The 21,534-nt window shown below is 43.4% G+C and overlaps 1 protein-coding gene across 2 annotated transcripts; it reads right to left on the bottom strand.

Annotated features, from left to right (window-relative positions):
- On the bottom strand, positions 1 to 15,650 carry LOC139381767 (leucine-rich repeat-containing protein 73-like). Of its 2 annotated transcripts, none has more exons than XM_071125517.1 (6): positions 14,653 to 15,650; positions 14,158 to 14,318; positions 13,576 to 13,710; positions 8,631 to 8,731; positions 795 to 993; positions 1 to 412 (listed from the first exon to the last, which is right to left on the bottom strand). In XM_071125517.1, the coding sequence occupies exons 1-6, from the start codon at positions 14,955 to 14,957 to the stop codon at positions 342 to 344; spliced, it is 972 nt and encodes a 323-aa protein (XP_070981618.1). In that variant the 5' UTR covers positions 14,958 to 15,650; the 3' UTR covers positions 1 to 341. The 2 variants fall into 2 exon arrangements, with proteins under 2 accessions (XP_070981618.1, XP_070981619.1); XM_071125518.1 differs by having other exon boundaries at positions 13,576 to 13,698.
- Positions 15,651 to 21,534: the final 5,884 nt, after the last annotated feature.

Here is a 21,534-nt window from a genome sequence, read left to right as displayed (position 1 = left end):
TTTAAGAAGATGTAAACAGATTTATTCTGACATCACATCAGACCATCACAACAATCCTATCTAGTCGATCTATCAACAGACTTTCATTGCTTACATAAACCTTTAAATAGGAACTGTAAATAGACTGTACATAATTAAAATAAATAATTCCCTATAAGACACTTGGTGTGTGTGTGTGTGTGTGTGAAGGATTTTGTGCCTGCTCCAAAACGTATTCTGTTGCTACAGGTCATGCAAAAAGTGTGATATATTGCACACTACCAGGTGATGCTGCAACTATTGCGTACATACTATCAGAAAGAAAAGAGGTAAAAAGAAAAGAAGGTAGGAAGGCTGTGGAATCACATCTCAGTCTCAGCCAGTAGGCTCTCACCTAGACCTGACGTCAGCAGGACCATCTGGGGGTGGGAGTCTGCAAAGGGCAGAGACAACGGAAACGAGTTTAGGACTTCTACAACTAGCCTGGTTGCTAGCTCTGTTCGTGCTTTAGCCAACTCCTTTGTCCTTGTAAGGGATGACAACGAGCAAGTTGGCCAAAGCACACACAGATCTGACCACGCCTCATTCTTAAGCTAATGGATTAGGTTGTTGTCCCCCCCAATTCTACAGATTGATTGAGTCATCATTTTGAGGTCATCACCTACACCGATGTTTCAGGTTTACAGACGCTTATTATTTCTTTATAAATCTGCAAGACTCCAGAACAGAGCGCCACAGTGGAACTGTCCTGTCTAGAATATGACTAAGATGGGACAGGGAAGGAGAGCATTTTGGTTGGCCAGGTCAGCCCTTACTGCTGTGGGGGATCCAAGCCGTTTTCTCCCTGGTGGGGATGGCAGCGCTGCCTCGTGCCTCGCCCTCCTTGTCGTCGTCCTCCTCTCCCTCGGAGAGCAGGTCGGAAATCTGCTGCTGCAGCTCGGGGCTGATGGCGTTCTCAGCCAGGACCAGCACGCGCAGACAGGTGGGGTAGTTCTCCACCATTTCGAGGAAGACCTGAAGGTACAGGGGAGGGAGATTGTCATGAAGCACAGACAGGCTACAGTAGGGGTTGATAAGAAAACCTGATGGGTTTGTAGGTGTAGGTAGTTCTGCTTGCCAGTGGGGATTGATATTCCAGGTTATGAACTTACATTTAAGTGGTTTGTTTTTCTTGAATTACTTCAGCACGTAACAAGTCACTTCAATCCAGTGAGGTGGATCGGTGGCGAGGTAAGCACTGGCTATTAACAAAGCAAGATTTACTCACAAATAAACCTTGATGAAGCCCATGTTCACCATACAACGGAGCTCCAACAACCAGTGGCATAGGCTATTAACCCGAAATTGACAAACAATTTTCACCAAATGTAAATGCCAATGTAGCCAAAATAAACAAGCGATGACGGCATATTGCAAATCTGACAGAATGACACACTGCTCAACTCAGCCATATAGTACATCAATGTAGCATCCACAGTTACAACTGATTGGTGGCCAGTGGGACACGTCATGCAGGGTAGGTGCATGTTATTTTGGCATTAATACATGTCACATATCAGTTTCCAAACAATGTCGAAATTAAGCTGCATACAAACATTGTCTCTTTCTTGCTTTCTTGAGTAAGGCAGCTCCAAAAATGCAGGTGTTTCAGCCTAGCTAGTGCTTTCTGTGGAGGTGGGGCAGCCAGCCGAAAATACGGAGCGTAGGGGTTGGTAATGAGACTACTGCACCGTAAAATCTACGGGTAGAGGTAAAAAAAAATTCAAGACCCTTGGGTGCTACCATTGAGTGACATTAGAAGTGGCCATCCAAGAAGGTTCAAGGTCATTGGCCACAGATAACATGATTTGACGTAATTTCATATCTACATGAGCTTTAATTGGACAAGCTAGAAGTCATCATGAATCAAGTCGACAATCTACTGGCAAATCCTTTTCAATCTTTGTCATATGAAGAGAAATTATAGATAAAACGTATCGGTGCTCATCGGCCATTGGACAAGAACATTACAAAAGTTGGAAAGGAGTGGTTTGGAAGGAATCAGTGGCTAACTGCAAGCATTGCAAAGCAATCACTAGTCTGCTATTCAGTGGAGTGGGTGTTTTTAAAAGTCTGGGTTCAAGGGTCTCTTAAAAGGACAAACATTCAACACCATGTGACAGAAAAGGTTGAATACATTGGCCATGCTGTCAATCCAGCATAACTTCTACCGGGAACTCGGGCCTCTTTCTAGAGCTCCGACATGAAGAAGATCACTGACGCCATGATGTTTTTTTCAGTTCCCAGTTGTCTTGAAAGCACCAAAAATCCAGAGAATGCCAGACTTCGATGACAAAATTAGCCCATGAAGGACCGCCGTGCCACAAGTGAGCACAGCATAACAAGTTGAGTCCAAAAATGTATTGTATGCTGCTGCATAATGGTGTAATATGCCAGGGAGATATGTATACTGTAGCTAAGAAAGTAATACTAAGTGTATGTTGGGCCAGTAACAGCTTACTACACATGTGCCTCACCCTAATAATATGAGGGGGAAAGGGACCCTAACTTAGCCTACTGTTCTGACTTGGTGGTGCACATGTAACTTATAGCCTGTTTTAAACATTGAATATTGTAAGAGCTTTCATTGTCTGCTTATATGCCCCCTTTATTTATCCTACTGTTCTGACTTGGTGAAAAAGGAGAATACTGTACGAATGGCCCCATGTTATGAATTCTGTTGCTGTACATTTCAAAAGGGCTGAACAAATAGTTACATTGACTACGTCCGTCCGAGCTCGCTCATTGTCTTAATTGAAAATGACGGATTGCCTCTTATCTGCTAGTCGTCCCTTTATGCCATATCAAATCCAATTTTATTGGTCACATCCACATGGTTAGCAGATGGTATTGTGAGTGCAGCCAATGCTTGTGCCATAGCTTGTACATATGATTTCTACTGACAATTGATATTTGTTTAAGCAAGATAGCCATATCAGCTTTGTTTTTTAAAATTAAAGGCAGTAAATTAGGCAATGTACTGTTTTGCTGCCAGACAAGGCAGCAAAACAGTACAGACATGTTTCATGCAGCGGTTCTTAGGGTTTGCCAACTACTACCGGAGGTTTATCCGGGGCTTTGGTCAGGTAGGGGGGACCGGTGCGACTGCAGTGGTCAGCTGGGGCGGACAGGGCTTTTGGTCGCCTGAAGTCTCTGTTTACCTCGGCTTCTGTGTTGGCTCATCCTGATCCCTCCTTAGCGTTCATAGTAGAGGTGGACGCGTCCGAGGCTGGGATAGGAGCTGTGCTGTCTCAGCGCTCGGGTACGCCACAAAAACTCCACCCCTGTGCGTTCTTTTCGAAGAAGCTCAGCCCGGCGGAGCGTAACTATGATGTGGGGGACCGGGAGCTGTTGGCTGTTGTCGGGGCTCTGAAAGCATGGAGGCATTGGCTTGAGGGGGATAAACATTCTCATTTGGACTGACCACCGCAATCTGGAGTACATCCGTGCGGCGAGGAGAATGAATCCTCGCCAGGCAAGGTGGGCCAGAGAAGCGGAGCGGTCCACGGATCCCACTCCCATACTTCCAGCTTCTTGCCTGATGGCACCGGTGGTATGGGAGGTTGACACGGACATCGCGCGGGCGTTACGTGCAGAGCACACTCCCACCCAGTGTCCGGTTGGACGTAAGTACGTTCCGTCTGATGTTCGTGATCGATTGATCTGTTGGGCTCATACGTCACCTTCCTCTGGCCATCCTGGCATCGGTCGGGCAGTGCGCTGTCTTAGCGTGAAGTACTGGTGGCCCACTTTAGCTGAGGATGTGTTTCCTCTTGCTCGGTGTGCGCCCAATGCAAGGCACCTAGACACCTCCCCAGAGGGAAATTACAACCCCTACCCGTTCCACAACGGTCGTGGTCACACCGATCTGTGGATTTCGTAACGGATCTCCCTCCGTCACAAGGAAACACCACGATTCTGGTTGTTGTGGATCGGTTTTCTAAGTCCTGCCATCTCATTCCTTTGCCCGGTCTCCCTACGGCCCTACAGACTGTGGAGGCCCTGTTTACACACGTCTTCCGGCACTATGGGGTGCCTGAGGATACAGTGTCTGATCGGGGTTCCCAGTTCACATCAAGGGTCTGGAGGGCATTCATGGAACGTCTGGGGGTCTCGGTCAGCCTGACCTCAGGGTTTCACCCCGAAAGGAATGGGCAGGTGGAGAGAGTTAACCAGGATGTGGGTAGGGTTCTGTTGTCTTATTGCCAGGACCGGCAGGGGGTGTGGTCAGCTTTCATCCCCTGGGCAGAGATGGCCCAAAACTCCCTCCGCCACTCCTCCACTAACCTGTCTCCGTTTCAGTGTGTACTAGGTTAGGACATCCTGGTGGAGGACATCCTGGACCCTTTCTTACTACAGGAATTTCATCGTCTCCACCCAGATTGCCCTGCGCCTCGTCCTCCGGGTCGTCGCGCTGCTGGAGCCGGGGGGTGTACTGTCACGAATTCCGCTGAAGTTGGTGCCTCTCCTTGTTCGGGTGGCGTTCGGTGCTCGTCATCACCGGCTTTCTAGCTTCTACCGATCAATGTTTTCCATGTGTTATGTCTTGAGTGTACACACCTGGTTCCCATTAAGTTATTATTATTTCCCTATTTAACCCTCTGGTTCTCATTATGTTTTGTGCGTGATTGTTCCTGGTTTGTGTTAGGGTTTGTGATCCCTGCGTGGATTTATTTTTTCCTGATTATTTTCCTGAGTAAAGTTTGTTATTTTACTAAATTCTGTGTCCTGCGCCTTACTCCGTTCTCACCTCTGCACAACTAACACTTCATTTCTCAGAACAAGAATAGACTGACGAGTTTCAGAAGAAAGTTATTTGTTTCTGGCCATTTTGAGCCTGTAATCGAACCCACAAATGCTGATGCTCCAGATACTCAACTAGTCTAAAGAAGGCCAGCTTTATTGCTTCTTTAATCAGAATAACAGTTTTCATCTGTGCTAACATAATTGCAAAAGGGTTTTCTAATGATCAATTAGCCTTTTTAAATGATAAACTTGGATTAGATAAACCAACGTGCCATTGGAACACAGGTGTGATGGTTGCTGATAAATGGTCCTCTGTACGCCTATGTAGATTTTCCATTAAAAATCTGCCTTTTCCAGCTACAATAGTCATTTACAACATTAACAATGTCAAAACTGTATTTCTGATCAATTTGATGTTATTTTAATGGACAAAAAAAAGTGCTTTTCTTTCAAAAACAAGGCCATTTCTAAGTGACCCCAAACTTTTCAACAGAAGTGTATATATAATAAGGTTCTAACAAAATGTTCTTAACAATCGAAATGGCTGAAAAATGCAGTTCTAAACATAAAAAAAAAGTCTCATCAAAACTATTTTAGCTTGATAAATTAAATGCATTGTACATTTTGTAACTTTTTTTCATTTAGCAGAAGCTCTTATCTATAGTGACTTATAGAAGGCGCAATTAGGGTTAAGTACCTTGCTCAAGGACATTTTGGCAGATTTCTTTCACCCAGTCGGCTCGGGGATTCTAACCAGCAACCTTCTGGTTACTGGCCCAACACTCTTAACCACTAGACTACCTGACGCAAAGAGATTCAACAGTAACATAACCGACAAATTGCAAAGGAAAATGCATTTTGGCCTACCTTTACTTATAAAGTATGTCCATTAGTCTGGTGAACCTGTGACAGCATTGTAGAAGTCACAGCAGACGCATACCCATTCCATTTTCACACTGACACAAGAAGTCATTCCCATTCCCATTATCCACAATGCAAAAGTAAATGTCTCAGATGTGTAAAAGCCTGGGTAAAAAGTATTAATTGGTAATGACGTTTCAGATAAGTGGACAGTCCAGTACTCACTGTTTGCCTACCCAACAGCTAGCAAAGTTGCCTGTCATGTCACGTTTTGTCACTAGAGCTCCTGAATGCTGCCTCTGTCTGGTCTTAACTTTCACTATTGTAGACGTTCCACTCTTCGAACCCTCCAAACCGTGTGTTCAGGTTGTTTTTGCCAGCCAGCTAGCGGTTTGGTTCAGTTCAAGGGATGCAAGCGCCAAACTTTGTAGACACGCACAAATGTGCACAGCATACGCTTTTTACACACAAACAGCGTTATGGCATTTTGGTACACCAGAATTACATTCATTTCCAATGAAACGCTGCGTTTGCCTTGCAGCATTGCGTTGCGGAGGCAGGGCGTTCGGTGTGGTGCATAGGTTGGATTTATCGAACGTATGTGTCAAACTGTACGCGTAGACGGCTTGGTATAAATGGTAACAGAAGGTGAATGTTGAACTTTTGTTGCATACATATCCAAATGATGCTGCGTACCTTTTTGAGCAATGACGCTGTCAGTGTGATCAATGCGTTAGGCGATACCCACACAACATGTTAAGACAATACAATATGCATGCACAAAATATGAAATCGTCTCAATGCAACAAATTGTGCTTCGAACACACTGACAGTGTCATTGCACAAAATAGTATGCAGCTGGACCACACTGAAAACACTGCAACTGCCTCTGAAACGCTGCAAGGCAAACGCAGTGTTTCATTGGAAATGAATGCAATTCTGGTGTACCAAAATGTCATAACGCTGTCGGTGTGTTCGAAGAGTTAAGCTACTTCAAGCTAGGTAAAGCAGTGTGCTGACCCTATCCATTAACGGTGACTGGAGTCAGGAACGGCTGTGGCATAAACCATTTGAATGGCTGGAAAGGAAGGCATGAATACCCTGGTGCCTTTCCTGAGATTTTGAGCATAAAAACCACCAGAATCATTGAAAAAAATCATGAGATAACAAAAAAAAAAAAGAATGATCATATTTGTATATATTTGTATTTTTCCATTTGGCTTTTCATTGGGTGGTAGGTAGCCTAGTGGTTAGAGCTTTAGAGCGAAAGGTTGCAAGATCGAATCCCCGAGCTGTGATAAGATATGTTGTTCTGCCCCTGAACAAGGCAGTTAACCCACTGTTCCTAGGCCATCATTGAAAATAAGAATTTGTTCTTAACTGACTTGCCTAGTTAAATAAAGGAGAAACAAAACTGCTTTTTTTGATTAGATGATCACAGAGTAAGCACTGCCTCACTACCCTGCCTGCCCTCACTACCCTGCCCGACCGCCCTCACTACCCTGCCTGCCCGACCGCCCTCACTACCCTGCCTGCCCGCCCGCCCGCCCTCACTACCCTGCCTGCCCGACCGCCCTCACTACCCTGCCTGCCCGCCCGCCCTCACTACCCTGCCTGCCCGCCCGCCCTCACTACCCTGCCTGCCCGCCCGCCCTCACTACCCTCACTACCCTGCCTGCCTGCCCGCCCTCACTACCCTGCCTGCCTGCCTGCCCGCCCTCACTACCCTGCCTGCCTGCCCGCCCTCACTACCCTGCCTTCCCGCCCGCCCTCACTACCCTGCCTTCCCGCCTGCCCTCACTACCCTGCCTTCCCGCCTGCCCTCACTACCCTGCCTGCCCTCACTCACTACCCTGCCTGCCCTCACTCAATACCCTGCCTGCCCTCACTCACTACCCTGCCTGCACGTCACTGCTTCAATGTCAATACGTATATGTATTTATTTGCTCGGATACACAGAATTGGTCTAAAAAGCTGTGTACAAATGTTTTTTCTTAGTGTGGATTTACATGTAAAGCCAGTCTCTTTATAAATCAGCTAGCTTTAAACTGGAGAGGGACTAGGTAGAAAACAAATTAAACATTGTGAAATGGATAAGTTGTCCGTAAGGGTACTTGCTATCCGAGATCCTTGGGATTTCCCTACACCATCGAAGTTGAAAAGTAAAATGGTTTAGGGTAGGGACGTCCCAAAGATTCCAGATAGCACTAAACGTACATAAGCCTTGAGCACTTTTCAATAGGCCACAGCTGGTGAAGTGCTTTGTGGGAGAAGAGTATCTTCCCACAGCTGGGAGTAAGCACACCTACACTGCAAATGAGATTCAGGGTCATGGGTCAATAACAGTGAGAATGTGAGAGGGAGACATGGGGCAAATCTCGATTGCATACTCCTCGCGTTCTCTCTCCTCGCCTCCTTCTCAAAACCCATTGGAGGTGCAGGTTGGAGGGGAGGGACCTCTGGCTTCATCTCCGTAGAAAGTGGACTGACTTCAAAATTAGACCAACATAAGAAGAGGTCTCTGCTATGACAACTGTTCAATTGGGTGATTTAATATGCAGCGGCCTCAATTAGTGGATGTAACTCACAGTTAAATCTACAAAATAAGTGGGATGGCAAAATGTAAATGTTCACATTAAAGGTAATTTTTTAAAGGGATTATAAGAGGGTAGGTAAAAAGCTAACTGCTTAACATTTATGAAAATAAATGAAAGTCCATCAAAAACGATATATTTTAACTGATGATTGGCATGAGTATTGCTGAGTATTGCTGGAAATTGGCGCCACATTTAAGGGTCATTGAACATTAATTAGGTAATGAGGAACGTAAACTAGATCATTTATAGTGAGAAAAAAAAAAGAAGAGTATACCTCCCCCAATAGATTGAGTTTTAACTCATAATGAAACTACATCAGATGTCTTCTCACTGTCTTTGTAAAATGTTTTTCACACTCTGTGGTGCTGATGACGTTGCTCTGGTGGTGGTGATGTTGATGTTACAGACCTGTGCTGACTGATTTGAGAGTCCTGTTCCCTCCAGATCCAACACCTCCAGAGTTCTGCTGGACGCCACAGCCACTGCTAGCATACCTGCAATCTGGTCCCCTGGAACCCCAACACAACCAAAACATGAGTGAGTTCAGAAGGTGAGTCTGCCAATTGAGCATTGCAGAAAGCTGATTGATGTGTTTGTTGTCATTGACCCCGAACGACAGATTTGGACCGGACACAGATTAGTAATTGCATAATCAGTTAATTTATTCCTAAAGGATGAAGCTGATGAAGTATACACTATGTTTCGGCTTTCACCTTCACCAGGCATATGCACGTCATTTCAACATGATACCTATTGTAGCAACCATAACTCAACAACTAGAGACCTCATGAAGGGGTTTGGATATCTTGGCGTAATGGCTAAGGTGTTGGGTTGACAGTAGCTAGAGCCGGGTTCGAGTCCCGTATTCCGTACATTGGTGTCAGAAGTGGGATGGCTTCGATTAGTTTATTAGGATACCCATGCACATGCATCAGCTAATCTTCCCGGGGTCCACATAAAACACAAAAATACATGATAAAGTACAGAAATAGACAAGAACAACATAAGATATTAGATTTAATTCAAAATAAAAACATTGGCTCAAACGCATTAAGGAGGAAAGAAATTACACAAATGAACTTTTAACAAGGCTCACCTTTTAATTGAAATGCATTCCAGGTGACTACATCATGAAGCTGGTTGAGAGAATGCCAAGAGTGTGCAAAGCGGTCATCAAGGCAAAGGGTTGCTACTTTGAAGAATCTCAAATGTGAAATATATTTTGATTTGTTTTTACACTTTTTTGGTTACTACATGATTCCATATGTGTTATTTAATAGTTTATGTATTCAGTATTATTCTTCAATGTAGAAAATATTCAAGGGCTTTTCTTTATTTTGACTGAGTAGGTGTGTCCAAACTTTTGACTGGTACTGTAAATATTAGGACGAGCAATGTCGGAGTGGCATTGACTAAAATACAGTATATATATATATATATATATATATATATATATATATATATATATACACACACACACACACACACACACACACACAGTTATATACAGTACAGTTAAATTAGATATTTTAAGCTAAACTTGCTTTTTGCCTGAGTATACTCTGGTGGCAGACCATTCCAGGATGACATGGCTCTATACATAACTGAGTGACACATTAAATATGTTTTTGGTTTGGGTACCATAAAATAACCCCACAGTGGCATGTCTGGTGGGGTATGTAAATCTGTTTGAAGTGTATGCAAATAGATTATACAAGTGGTTAGGCATTTTCAACACAAAATGTTTCTTAAAACTTCTTAGGACTGAGATCCCGCTAACGGGATCGATATGACAACAGCCAGTGAAAGTGCAGGGCGCCAAATTCAAAACAGAAATCTCATAATTAAAATTCCTCAGACATACAAGTATTTCACACAATTTTAAAGATGCACTTCTTGTTAATCCCACCACAGTGTGCGATTTCAAATAGGCTTTACGGCGAAAGCACCACAAACGATTATGTTAGGTCAGAGCCAAGTCACAGAAAAACACAGCCATTTTTCCAGCCAAAGAGAAGAGTCACAAAAAGCACAAATAAAGATAAAATGAATCACTAACCTTTGACGATCTTCATCATATGACACTCATAGGACTTCATGTTACACAATACATGTATGTTTTGTTCGATAAAGTTCATATTTATATCAAAACATCTCAGTATACATTGACGTATTATGTTCAGTAGTTCCAAAAACATCTGGTGATTTTGCAGAGAGCCACATCAATTTACAGAAATACTCATTATAAATGTTGATGAAAATACAAGTGTGATACGTGGAACTTTAGATACACTTCTCCTTAATACAACTGCTGTGTCAGATTTCAAAAAAGGTTTACGGAAAAAGCAAACCATGAGACCAAACAAACCAAAAAGATATCCGCTATATTGTGCAGTCAACAGAAGTCCAAAATAACATTAGAAATATTCACTTACCTTTGATGATCTTCATCAGAATGCACTCCTAGCAATCCCAGTTCCACAATAAATGTTTGTTTTGTTCGATAATGTCCATTTATATCCAAATAGCTACTTTTGTAAACAAAAACAAACTCACGAAGCGCGTTCACTAGGAGCAGACGAAATGTCAAAGAGTTCCGTTACAGTCCGTAGAAACATGTCAAACGATGTATAGAATCAATCTTTACGATGTTTAAAACATAAATCTTCAATAATGTTCCAACCGGAGAATTCCTTTGTCTGTAGAATTGTGATGGAACAGAGCTCGCTCTCACGTGAACAAGCGTCACGAGCTCAAGGCATTCTGCCAGACCTCTGACTCATTCCCCTCTCATTCGGCCCCACTTCACAGTAGAAAAATCAAACCAGGTTCTAAAGACTGTTGACATCTAGTGGAAGCTTTATGAAGTGCAACATCACCAATATCCCACTGTATCTTCAATAGGGAATGAGTGGAAAAATGACCAAACTCAGATTTCCCACATCCTGGTTGGATTTTTTCTCAGATTTTTGCCTGCCATATGAGTTATGTTATACTCATAGACATCATTCAAACTGTTTAAGAAACTTCAGAGTGTTTTCAATCCAAACAATAAGCATATATTAGCAACTGGGACTGAGTAGCAGGCAGTTTACTGTGGGCACCTCTGGGCACCTTATTCATCCAAGCTACTCAATACTGCCCCCAGCCATAAGAAGTTAAAAAGAGTACATTTCTCCTAAACCAAGAAAGACTATCATGCATGTTGTTGATGTTAGTTGTGTGTGTGTGTAGTTAAGTGCAAGGCGTGCTGCTTTGTTTTGAGCCTGCTGAAGCTTTGCTAGGTCTTTCTTTTCTGCACATGACCGTATTACCAGCAGAAGCGGTGCGCGGGTAAAATCACTGGGTAAAAAAGCTATTTTACAACCTTTGTTGTAATAATTGTGTTGTTTGCTCTATAACCTATTCGTTCATACACCACCGTGATATACAATAAGGCAGTGACAACAAAAAGAAAACAGTGACACAGTGACAAAACCGGAGAGAAACATCTGTCCGGTGAAAATTAAAATAGAAAATATTTAGTGTAACAAACAGTTATATCACCTGCAGCATTGTCAAGCATGTTAATGTTTGACAGTTTACTAATCAACTACTGATTTAGAACCACAGAGTTACCGCAAGTCAGCACAAAGACAACAAGAGCACTGCCTCCGCTATTCCAGCACCATTTAAACATCAAATCAACAAGGTTATAAATGTTTAGTTTAATACACTGAAAACAAACTTAAAGATACCAAAAAACCAGGGGTGCAACTTTGGTTTTAGAAGTGGATGGGGGGAGGCATAACTTTTTTTTCTCTTTTATTCTAGTTGGATAAACACTCCAAACAGCCTGACCGACCGTTCGGAGGCCTTCACATGGTCCTAAAGCACACCATTGCCTCGTTTTGTATTACATTTCAATTATAAAACTGGGAGGGACAAAAATGTAATTTCATAATTTTGGGGGGGATATGTCCCCTCCCCCGTCCCCCGTCCCTAGTGAAGGTTGCGCCCCTGCCAAATACTATTTTGTCCAATAAATGTTGCTAAATATCATGTGGCTGTCCATGCTAATGATTTCCATCTGTGTGTGCATGCGCAAGTATAACAAAAAACGTTGACACCTACTTGTAGTCTAGTTGAACGCTCTCTTTCATGTTGGCAAAACGGTCTATGGCTCTGTCATACAGTACACGTTCAGTTTGTGTTGTCCAAGGCTGCCGAGCTACAGTGCTTGCTAGCCAAACTTCCTCGCATGGGCAACAAAGTCCAAATCCACATTTCCATCCATGGCTAAGGAAAGGGAGGATTTAGCGAGCTAGCTACTGCAAGACATCAACACATACAGAACCTCTCCCCATCGTCGTCAATATGACTTGACCCTGATACTGACCATCCTATGTTACTCCTAGTTACGCTTCTTCAAAGTGTTCAATGGTCACATCCTTTGTGCACAATTCCAGTTGATGTTTAGCTCTAAGAGAATGTTTTGAACCAAATACATAATTCTTTTGGTTTTAGATGTATTTAAGATCAATTCATTGTTTATTACAATATATCAAATGGTGCCCGTGAGGCGGTTCACGTGAGGGACTCGGTATAGAAAATAGTAGGGACACGCTCTCCCGAAGAAAGGGGGTAGTGTAACCACCTTAACTCAACACCTAGCGACATCATAGAGGGATTCAGATCTCATGGCTTAACAGCTAAGGTGTTGGGTTGGCAGTAGCCAAACTCAGATTTGAGTCCTGATTGGGGCTACCCCCCCAGTAATTAGGAATGTCATTGACAACCCATATTTCAGATGGATGAAATCTGAACGTTTTATCCTGTATACTTGCTCCAAAATAACCATAGACGTATAATTCTGTATCACGTGTACCCTCTAAAATGCAATCTAAACTTAAATGGGGACAACATGACTGCGTTCACACAGGCAGCCCAATTCTGATCTTTTTTCCACTAATTGGTCTTTTGGCCAATCAAATCAGAATTGGGCTGCCTTTGTAAACAATATGTTCCTAAAATGACCTGCTTTCCTATTTCTCTGTAGTGCAAGAAGCCAGGGGGTTGTCATGGAGACACACCTGAATAAATAAAATAAAAAATGGTAATGCAGGAGGCAACTGGCCCATAAAATGGACGTCTCTGGTATCTCAGGAGTGTTTCACCTCTGAAAAAGTCCCATAACACATAATGACACAAAAGTTATTTTGCTTGAAGTTCATATTGATTATCCAAAGTTAAAAAGATTTGCATCTCAGTTAAGTCAATAAGAATCTGATTCCTTTTAAGCTGATTCCATATTAAGAAACTCACCGATATAAAGTACAGTAATTGGTTTTGTGTCCTGGTGATTGGTTCTTACCCAGGGGGTTGTAGTCCAAGTTGAGGACTCGGAGCTGGGAGCTGTGGGCCACAGCGATGGCCAGGCGGGCCCATCCCTTCGTTGTAATGCTGGGGTTCGCACTAAGAGTCAGCTCTCTAAGCCCTGTGGGACAGGCTGTCCATCACCATCAAATGACCATCGGCAGAGCCGCATATAACCATATATTATATGCATTATACTCCATTATCATGTAACTTGAGTCTAATTGTTAACACTACAACGTTTAACACATAATGCCTTCATAAAATCCTTTATAAGGCCTATATAGATGCTTCAGAAATCACTCATAAGCAAATGTCATGCTACATAAAGGACGGCAAAAGATAATTGTGACAGATCTATGTCGTGTCCAATAACAACTTTATGAATGTTCTATAAACCTTTTATGAGTTGTACATTTGTCTGGACTGTATTTTCTATAATCAAAAAATGTGTTAACCCACACACGCACTTAGAGAGGACTTCTACACTAGCCTATTGTTTCCAACCACTGTCCCCCAGCAGGCCAGGTTCAGAGTCTGACAGCCCAGTAACAGTGAGAGCAGTGTGGAGTGGCTGTACCTGACTTGGCCCCATCCGGAGGCAGCATGGCACAGATAAGCCGCAGTGCCTCATCCCCCAGCATACAGTCCCCCAGGTCCAGAGACACCAGTGAAGGGTGAGTGGACAATGCAGTGTTGAGGGTGACCAATCCTGCATCTAGGAGGGGGCTTCCATGGAGACTGTGGCATAGGAGAGATGTGAGGAGAGAGAAATGCAGAATATCAGTCAATACAACAGTTCCAATGAAGACCAGCCAATTCATTCACCTTTCAATCTGGATAAAGCATTAAATTGACATCAACTTGAGTTCATGCTCATGTGCATAATCATGGTAATTGGCGGTCAGGTCCCCCATTTAATGCCTTGGACAGCTTTTACTGGATCACAAATTGAGGCACCCATACTGATTACAATTAGTTAATAGACTACAGTAGCCATATCAACCTCTAACATCAACCAATCAATCAGTCAGACCGACACACCTTATTCATTGTGATCTACTAGGCTACTTACAAAAGGGTCTGGATCGATCTGTTTGTCTTGAGTGCATCTGCGAGATGCTTGGTTCGGTTGATGGTGGAGACCACACCGAGGTTCATGTTGAGTTGCGCCAGTGAGTGGGACTCCGCCACACCACGACACACCCTTCCAAAGTCTCGGTCCGAAAGCTGACATCCCCTGATTGACAGAAGCCTCACACTGTTCTCTTTCAGGCTGTCACAAATATCCTTGATCTCAGCTCCCGACAGTGTCTCTCCCGTTATTTGAATAGAACCTGGTAGCATTTTGGTAAATGTGTCTACTAGGCTACATGACATTCGAGGTTTGTGCCCAGTTAAGAAATACGTGCATTTTAAGCATAGGCATACAACTATCCGACGTTGGTGGGCTGTTAAATGACATCTCAAAGTCAATATGCTACTGTTTAGGATATACGATATTTACCACAAATCTGCAAGCCTCTCAAGTGTTGCAGCTGGTTTAATTGAGCGTTTCTTATTAGGCTATGGATAGAGGAAAAGCACGCAAGGTGGGTTTTCTGAAGTTAAATCGATCATAAACCCCATGCGCTGTTTCAAGCCCTGACATCATAACCTACTGCTACAATGTAGCTAAATACTTAGCGATTCTTCTTCTGTACCCCGCAGGCCATGGATTGATACATTCGTCCGTACACGTTCAAAGAAAATATAATGTGCCGTTTTCCAGGTCCTCATGCATAACAAACGGTTTGCGTTCCTGTCATGTTTAAAGCTTCGGTTTATAGCGCCGACGCGAAGGCGATCGTTTGTTTGCCACGGTTGCAGTTATCGGTTATGCACACACTTCTCGGTGTCATCAGAAACGGCATTGCAATAGTGTCTGTCACATGTTGTTCTCAATAAGCTTACTATACTAATGCAGTCTTCCTCATTCAGGGCGCGTGCGCGCACCCTCCTCCCCGAAGCGTCTGTGTGGCTGCAGTGACCTCGGGAAATATTGCAGGGCTGAGCAAATGTTTCTCCAGAAGGAAAAATGCAAGTCGAGGGCAAAGATGGCCGTGTTCTCAATATAGTATGGCTATTGCTATTGATCACGTGCTGTGCTGGTCTGCCCTGCCCAAATACATCACCTGGCTGTCTGTACCACACCCATAGCCCTTGGTCTTTACATTGAATTTCCTCAAATTAGTGCATAGTGTAACATGATCACCAAATAGATAGACATGTTATAAAACTTTTCCCAATTAAAAAGTTTTGAAATATTACCAGAATTATTACACTACATTGTGTTTTTACTTTAGCAGTAAAAGTACCTCAATAGGCCTATAATAAACTCATGAGAACCGTAACAGTGTACTGTTCTCTGGGTCAAACACAAGATGGCCCCTTAAATAATACACTGCTCAAAAAAATAAAGGGAACACTAAAATAACACCTCCTAGATCTGAATGAATGAAATATTCTTATTAAATAGTTTTCTTTACATAGTTGAATGTGCTGACAACAAAATCACACAAAAATTATCAATGGAAATCAAATTTATCAACCCATGGAGGTCTGGATTTGGAATCACACTCAAAATTAGTGGAAAACCACACTACAGGCTGATCCAACTTTGATGTAATGTCCTTAAAACAAGTCAAAATGAGGCTCAGTAGTGTGTGTGGCCTCCACGTGCCTGTATGACCTCCCTACAACGCCTGGGCATGCTCCTGATGAGGTGGCGGATGGTCTCCTGAGGGATCTCCTCCCAGACCTGGACTAAAGCATCCGCCAACTCCTGGACAGTCTGTGGTGCAACGTGGCGTTGGTGGATGGAGCGAGACATGATGTCCCAGATGTGCTCAATTGGATTCAGGTCTGGGGAACGGGCGGGCCAGTCCATAGCATCAATGCCTTCCTCTTGCAGGAACTGCTGACACACTCCAGCCACATGAGGTCTAGCATTGTCTTGCATTAGGAGGAACCCAGGGCCAACCGCACCAGCATATGGTCTCACAAGGGGTCTGAGGATCTCATCTCGGTACCTAATGGCAGTCAGGCTACCTCTGGCGAGCATATGGAGGGCTGTGCTGCCCCCCAAAGAAATGCCACCCCACACCATGACTGACCCACCGCCAAACCGGTCATGCTGGAGGATGTTGCAGGCAGCAGAACGTTCTCCACGGCGTCTCCAGACTCTGTCACGTCTGTCACGTGCTCAGTGTGAACCTGCTTTCATCTGTGAAGAGCACAGGGCGCCAGTGGCGAATTTGGCAATCTTGGTGTTCTCTGGCAAATGCCAAACGTCCTGCACGGTGTTGGGCTGTAAGCACAACCCCCACCTGTGGACGTCGGGCCCTCATACCACCCTCATGGAGTCTGTTACTGACCGTTTGAGCAGACACATGCACATTTGTGGCCTGCTGGAGGTCATTTTGCAGGGCTCTGGCAGTGCTCCTCCTGCTCCTCCTTGCACAAAGGTGGAGGTAGCGGTCCTGCTGCTGGGTTGTTGCCCTCCTACGGCCTCCTCCACGTCTCCTGATGTACTGGCCTGTCTCCTGGTAGCGCCTCCATGCTCTGGACACTACGCTGACAGACACAGCAAACATTCTTGCCACATCTCGCATTGATGTGCCATCCTGGATGAGCTGCACTACCTGAGCCACTTGTGTGGGTTGTAGACTCCGTCTCATGCTACCACTAGAGTAAAAGCACCGCCAGCATTCAAAAGTGACCAAAACATCAGCCAGGAAGCATAGGAACTGAAAAGTGGTCTGTGGTCACCACCTGCAGAACCACTCCTTTATTGGGAGTGTCTTGCTAATTGCCTATGATTTCCACCTGTTGTCTATTCCATTTGCAAAACAGCATGTGAAATTAATTTTCAATCAGTGTTGCTTCCTAAGTGGACAGTTTGATTTTACAGAAGTGTGATTGACTTGGAGTTACATTGTGTTGTTTAAGTGTTCCCTTTATTTTTTTGAGCAGTGTATATATTCAATGGATTAATGAATAAGCAGGCCTTCATGGTCAAATTGCTGCCTCATTGATAGTCACCCAGGTTGAGGTTGTGGAAGCTGAGTATTGAGACCCTCCCACTGTGCCTCTCTCATGTCTCCTTGCAGAGCCACATCCTACAGCTCCCCTAGAGAGAGGAGAGTGAAAACAGAGAACTAATGGAGGGCATGGCTATGCTGCATCCAAGTCTCCATTGTTCAATGTTGGAAATAATTCACCTTGCCATAACCCATTTACAGTGGGGCAAGAAAGTATTTAGTCAGCCACCAATTGTGCAAGTTCGCCCACTTAAAAAGATGAGAGAGACCAAAGAGCTGTCAAAGGACACCAGAAACAAAATTGTAGACCTGCACCAGGCTGGGAAGACTGAATCTGCAATAGGTAAGCAGCTTGGTTTGAAGAAATCCACTGTGGGAGCAATTATTAGGAAATGGAAGACATACAAGACCACTGATAATCTCCCTCGATCTGGGGCTCCACGCAAGATCTCACCCCGTGGGGTCAAAATGATCACAAGAACGGTGAGCAAAAATCCCAGAACCACACGGGGGGACCTAGTGAATGACCTGCAGAGAGCTGGGACCAAAGTAACAAAGCCTACCATCAGTAACACACTACGCCGCCAAGGACTCAAATCCTGCAGTGCCAGTACATGCCCAGGCCCATCTGAAGTTTGATAGATAGCATTTGGATGATCCAGAAGAAGATTGGGAGAATGTCATATGGTCAGATGAAACCAAAATATAACTTTTTGGTAAAAACTCAACTCGTCGTGTTTGGAGGACAAAGAATGCTGAGTTGCATCCAAAGAACACCATACCTACTGTGAAGCATGGGGTTGGAAACATCATGCTTTGGGGCTGTTTTTCTGCAAAGGGAGCAGGACGACTGATCCGTGTAAAGGAAAGAATGAATGGGGCCATGTATCGTGAGATTTTGAGTGAAATCCTCCTTCCATCAGCAAGGGCATTGAAGATGAAACGTGGCTGGGTCTTTCAGCATGACAATGATCCCAAACACACCGCCCGGGCAACGAAGGAGTGGCTTCGTAAGAAGCATTTCAAGGTCCTGGAGTGGCCTAGCCAGTCTCCAGATCTCAACCTCATAGAAAATCTTTGGAGGGAGTTGAAAGTCCGTGTTGCCCAGCAACAGCCCCAAAACATCACTGCTCTAGAGGAGATCTGCGTGGAGGAATGGGCCAAAATACCAGCACAGTGTGTGAAAACCTTGTGAAGACTTACAGAAAACATTTGACCTCTGTCATTGCCAACAAAGGGTATATAACAATGTATTGAGATAAACTTTTGTTATTAACCAAATACTTATTTTCCACCATAATTTGCAAATAAATTCATTAAAAATCCTACAATGTGATTTTCTGGATTTTTTTTCTCATTTTGTCTGTCATAGTTGAAGTGTACCTATGATGAAAATTACAGGCCTCTCTCATCTTTTTAAGTGGGAGAACTTGCACAATTGGTGGCTGACTAAATACTTTTTTGCCCCACTGTAAATAGCCATCACTAGCTGGCTACCACCTGTTTACTCAACCCTGAACCTTAGAGACTGCTGCCCTATGTACATAGGCATGAAATCACTGGTCACTTTAATAATGTTTACTCATTTCATATACTGTATTTTAGTCAATGCCACTACAACATTGCTCGTTCTAATATTTACAGTACCAGTCCAAACTTTTTTTAAACTATTTTCTACATTGTAAAATAATAATGAAGACATCAATCTATGAAATAACACATATGGAATCATGTAGTAACCAAAAAACAATATAATCTGTTCACCTACTCTGCGCCTCACAAAGACACGGCGGTTGGAACCAAAAATCTCAGATTTTAACTCATCAGAACAAAGGACAGATTTCCACAGGTCTAATGTCTATTGCTTGTGTTTCTTGGTCCAAACAAGTCTCCTCTTCTTCTTGGTGTCCTTTAGTAGGGGTTTCTTTGCAGCAATTCGACCATGAAGGTCTGATTCACGCAGTCTCCTCTGAACAGTTGATGTTGAGATGTGTCTGTTACTTGAACTCCATGAAGCATTTATTTGGGCTGCAATTTCTGAGGCTGGTAACTCTAATGAACGTATCCTCTGCAGCAGAGGTCACTCTGGGGCTGCATTCCAAACACTTAAGACACACCCTCTCCCCTCAGCCCTCAAATTAAGTGGACACTTCTGATGATGTATCATGATGTCTAATGAGTATATGCCTGAAAATTGGTCCCTCGTTTTCAGCCAACGGTATCTTGTGGGTGCTTTATATGATTGCATGTCTACTTAAATTAAATACATAATTATTAATATACACCTACTGTATGATAGCGAGCAAATTAATTAGCTAACGTTAGCCTGCCTAGCTGGAACTTTTGAAGATGGAAAATGTTTTAGTTCTACAATTTCCAAAAACTAACCAAACAAAAACTTTATTTTACGAGACGTGTTTGGGCCGTCATGTGCATTAATGGCACAATTTCTAGCTTATTTATATTTGTTTTTACTTACACTTGTATGTTGACTCCATATTGATGTTGAGGTTTTAAGTTTTGGCTGACTTTTCTTAGCAGATGTACAATCATCGCAAATTGAATTATGGGGCATTTCAGGCCCAGAAGTGAACATAATTGTACACTCGCAAACTCCATTAAAAACGAGGGCTGAGGGGCTTACGTTGCAAACTTCACTTGCTTGGCTAATTATTTTGACTGACGACAAATATGGCCGTGAGGAGGAGGAGGGTGTTTCTTTTATGAGTTTGAAACGCTACCTTGTCACAACACAACTGATTGGCTCAAACACATTAAGAAGGAAATAAATTCCACAAATGAACTTTTAACAAGGCACACCTGTTCATTGAAATGCGTTTAACACTTTTTTGGTTACTACATGATTCCATATGTGTTATTTCATAGTTTTAATGTCTTCACAATTATTCTACAATGTATTAATTAGCAAAAATAAAGAAAAACCCTTGAATGAGTAGGTGTGTCCAAACTTTTGACTGGTACTGTATATATTTCTGAATACCACTATTTTACTTTTAGATTAGTGTGTATTGTTGTGAACTGTTAGATACTACTGCACTGTTGGAGCTAGGAACACGAGCTAAATATGTTTATGTGACCAATAGCATTTGATTTTTATGTATTCAAATGAGAAATGTAGGCCTATCGGTGTTGTCTCCAGGTGTGGTCTGACATTAACTAGGTATTGGTCACAGGGGGTCAATCTGAACATTGGGCTCTGAGTGCTTTGGCAGGACCTTGTCCCCACACTCACACTTCTGCTCTCCAGTGCTCCAGGCACGGTGCCAGCACTCCATGTTGGCCAAACGTTTTAGATGCCTATCAAAAAAACCTGCTCTTCTGATAAACATCTAAATCATTCTTCATGAAGGCCACAATTTTGCCATCCACCATGCTCTCATGTAGAGCTGTGAGTGAGAACTTAATGACTGAAAGATGCCACGTGTCCCTGAATAACGGAGAGGGTTGTTTCTCAGGCTGAACTGTAATCTTCTTGAAGGAGGCCATTTCTCTACTGACTGGAACAAATACTGGCCAGTCCACATTGGTGTTTGGAAGCCACTGTCGCACTCTGTCGCATTCTTCTTTTGCTCATCTCCATGGTGAACCTGACCTTTGCTTGTCTATACAGGTAACAATCTCTCCAAGAAATCAGATCATACACAATTCTCCACAGCTGATCAGCCACTATCTACGTGGCTCTCCCAGGAGAGACATATCGTCTACTCTACAGTAACCATTATACTATTCAAACTTGAAACTATCCAGTTTAGGCATTAACTCCAAAGGGTTAAGGATCGGTTTAAAACAAACATAACTTTCTATCACTGGATTTGAACCGACAACCTCTGGCTTCAGAGGCAGATGCTTACGCC

The sequence above is a fragment of the Oncorhynchus clarkii genome, chromosome 23, assembly GCF_045791955.1.
Source record: "Oncorhynchus clarkii lewisi isolate Uvic-CL-2024 chromosome 23, UVic_Ocla_1.0, whole genome shotgun sequence".
Taxonomy (NCBI): domain Eukaryota; kingdom Metazoa; phylum Chordata; class Actinopteri; order Salmoniformes; family Salmonidae; genus Oncorhynchus; species Oncorhynchus clarkii.
This window is presented reverse-complemented; position numbering and strand designations above follow the sequence as displayed.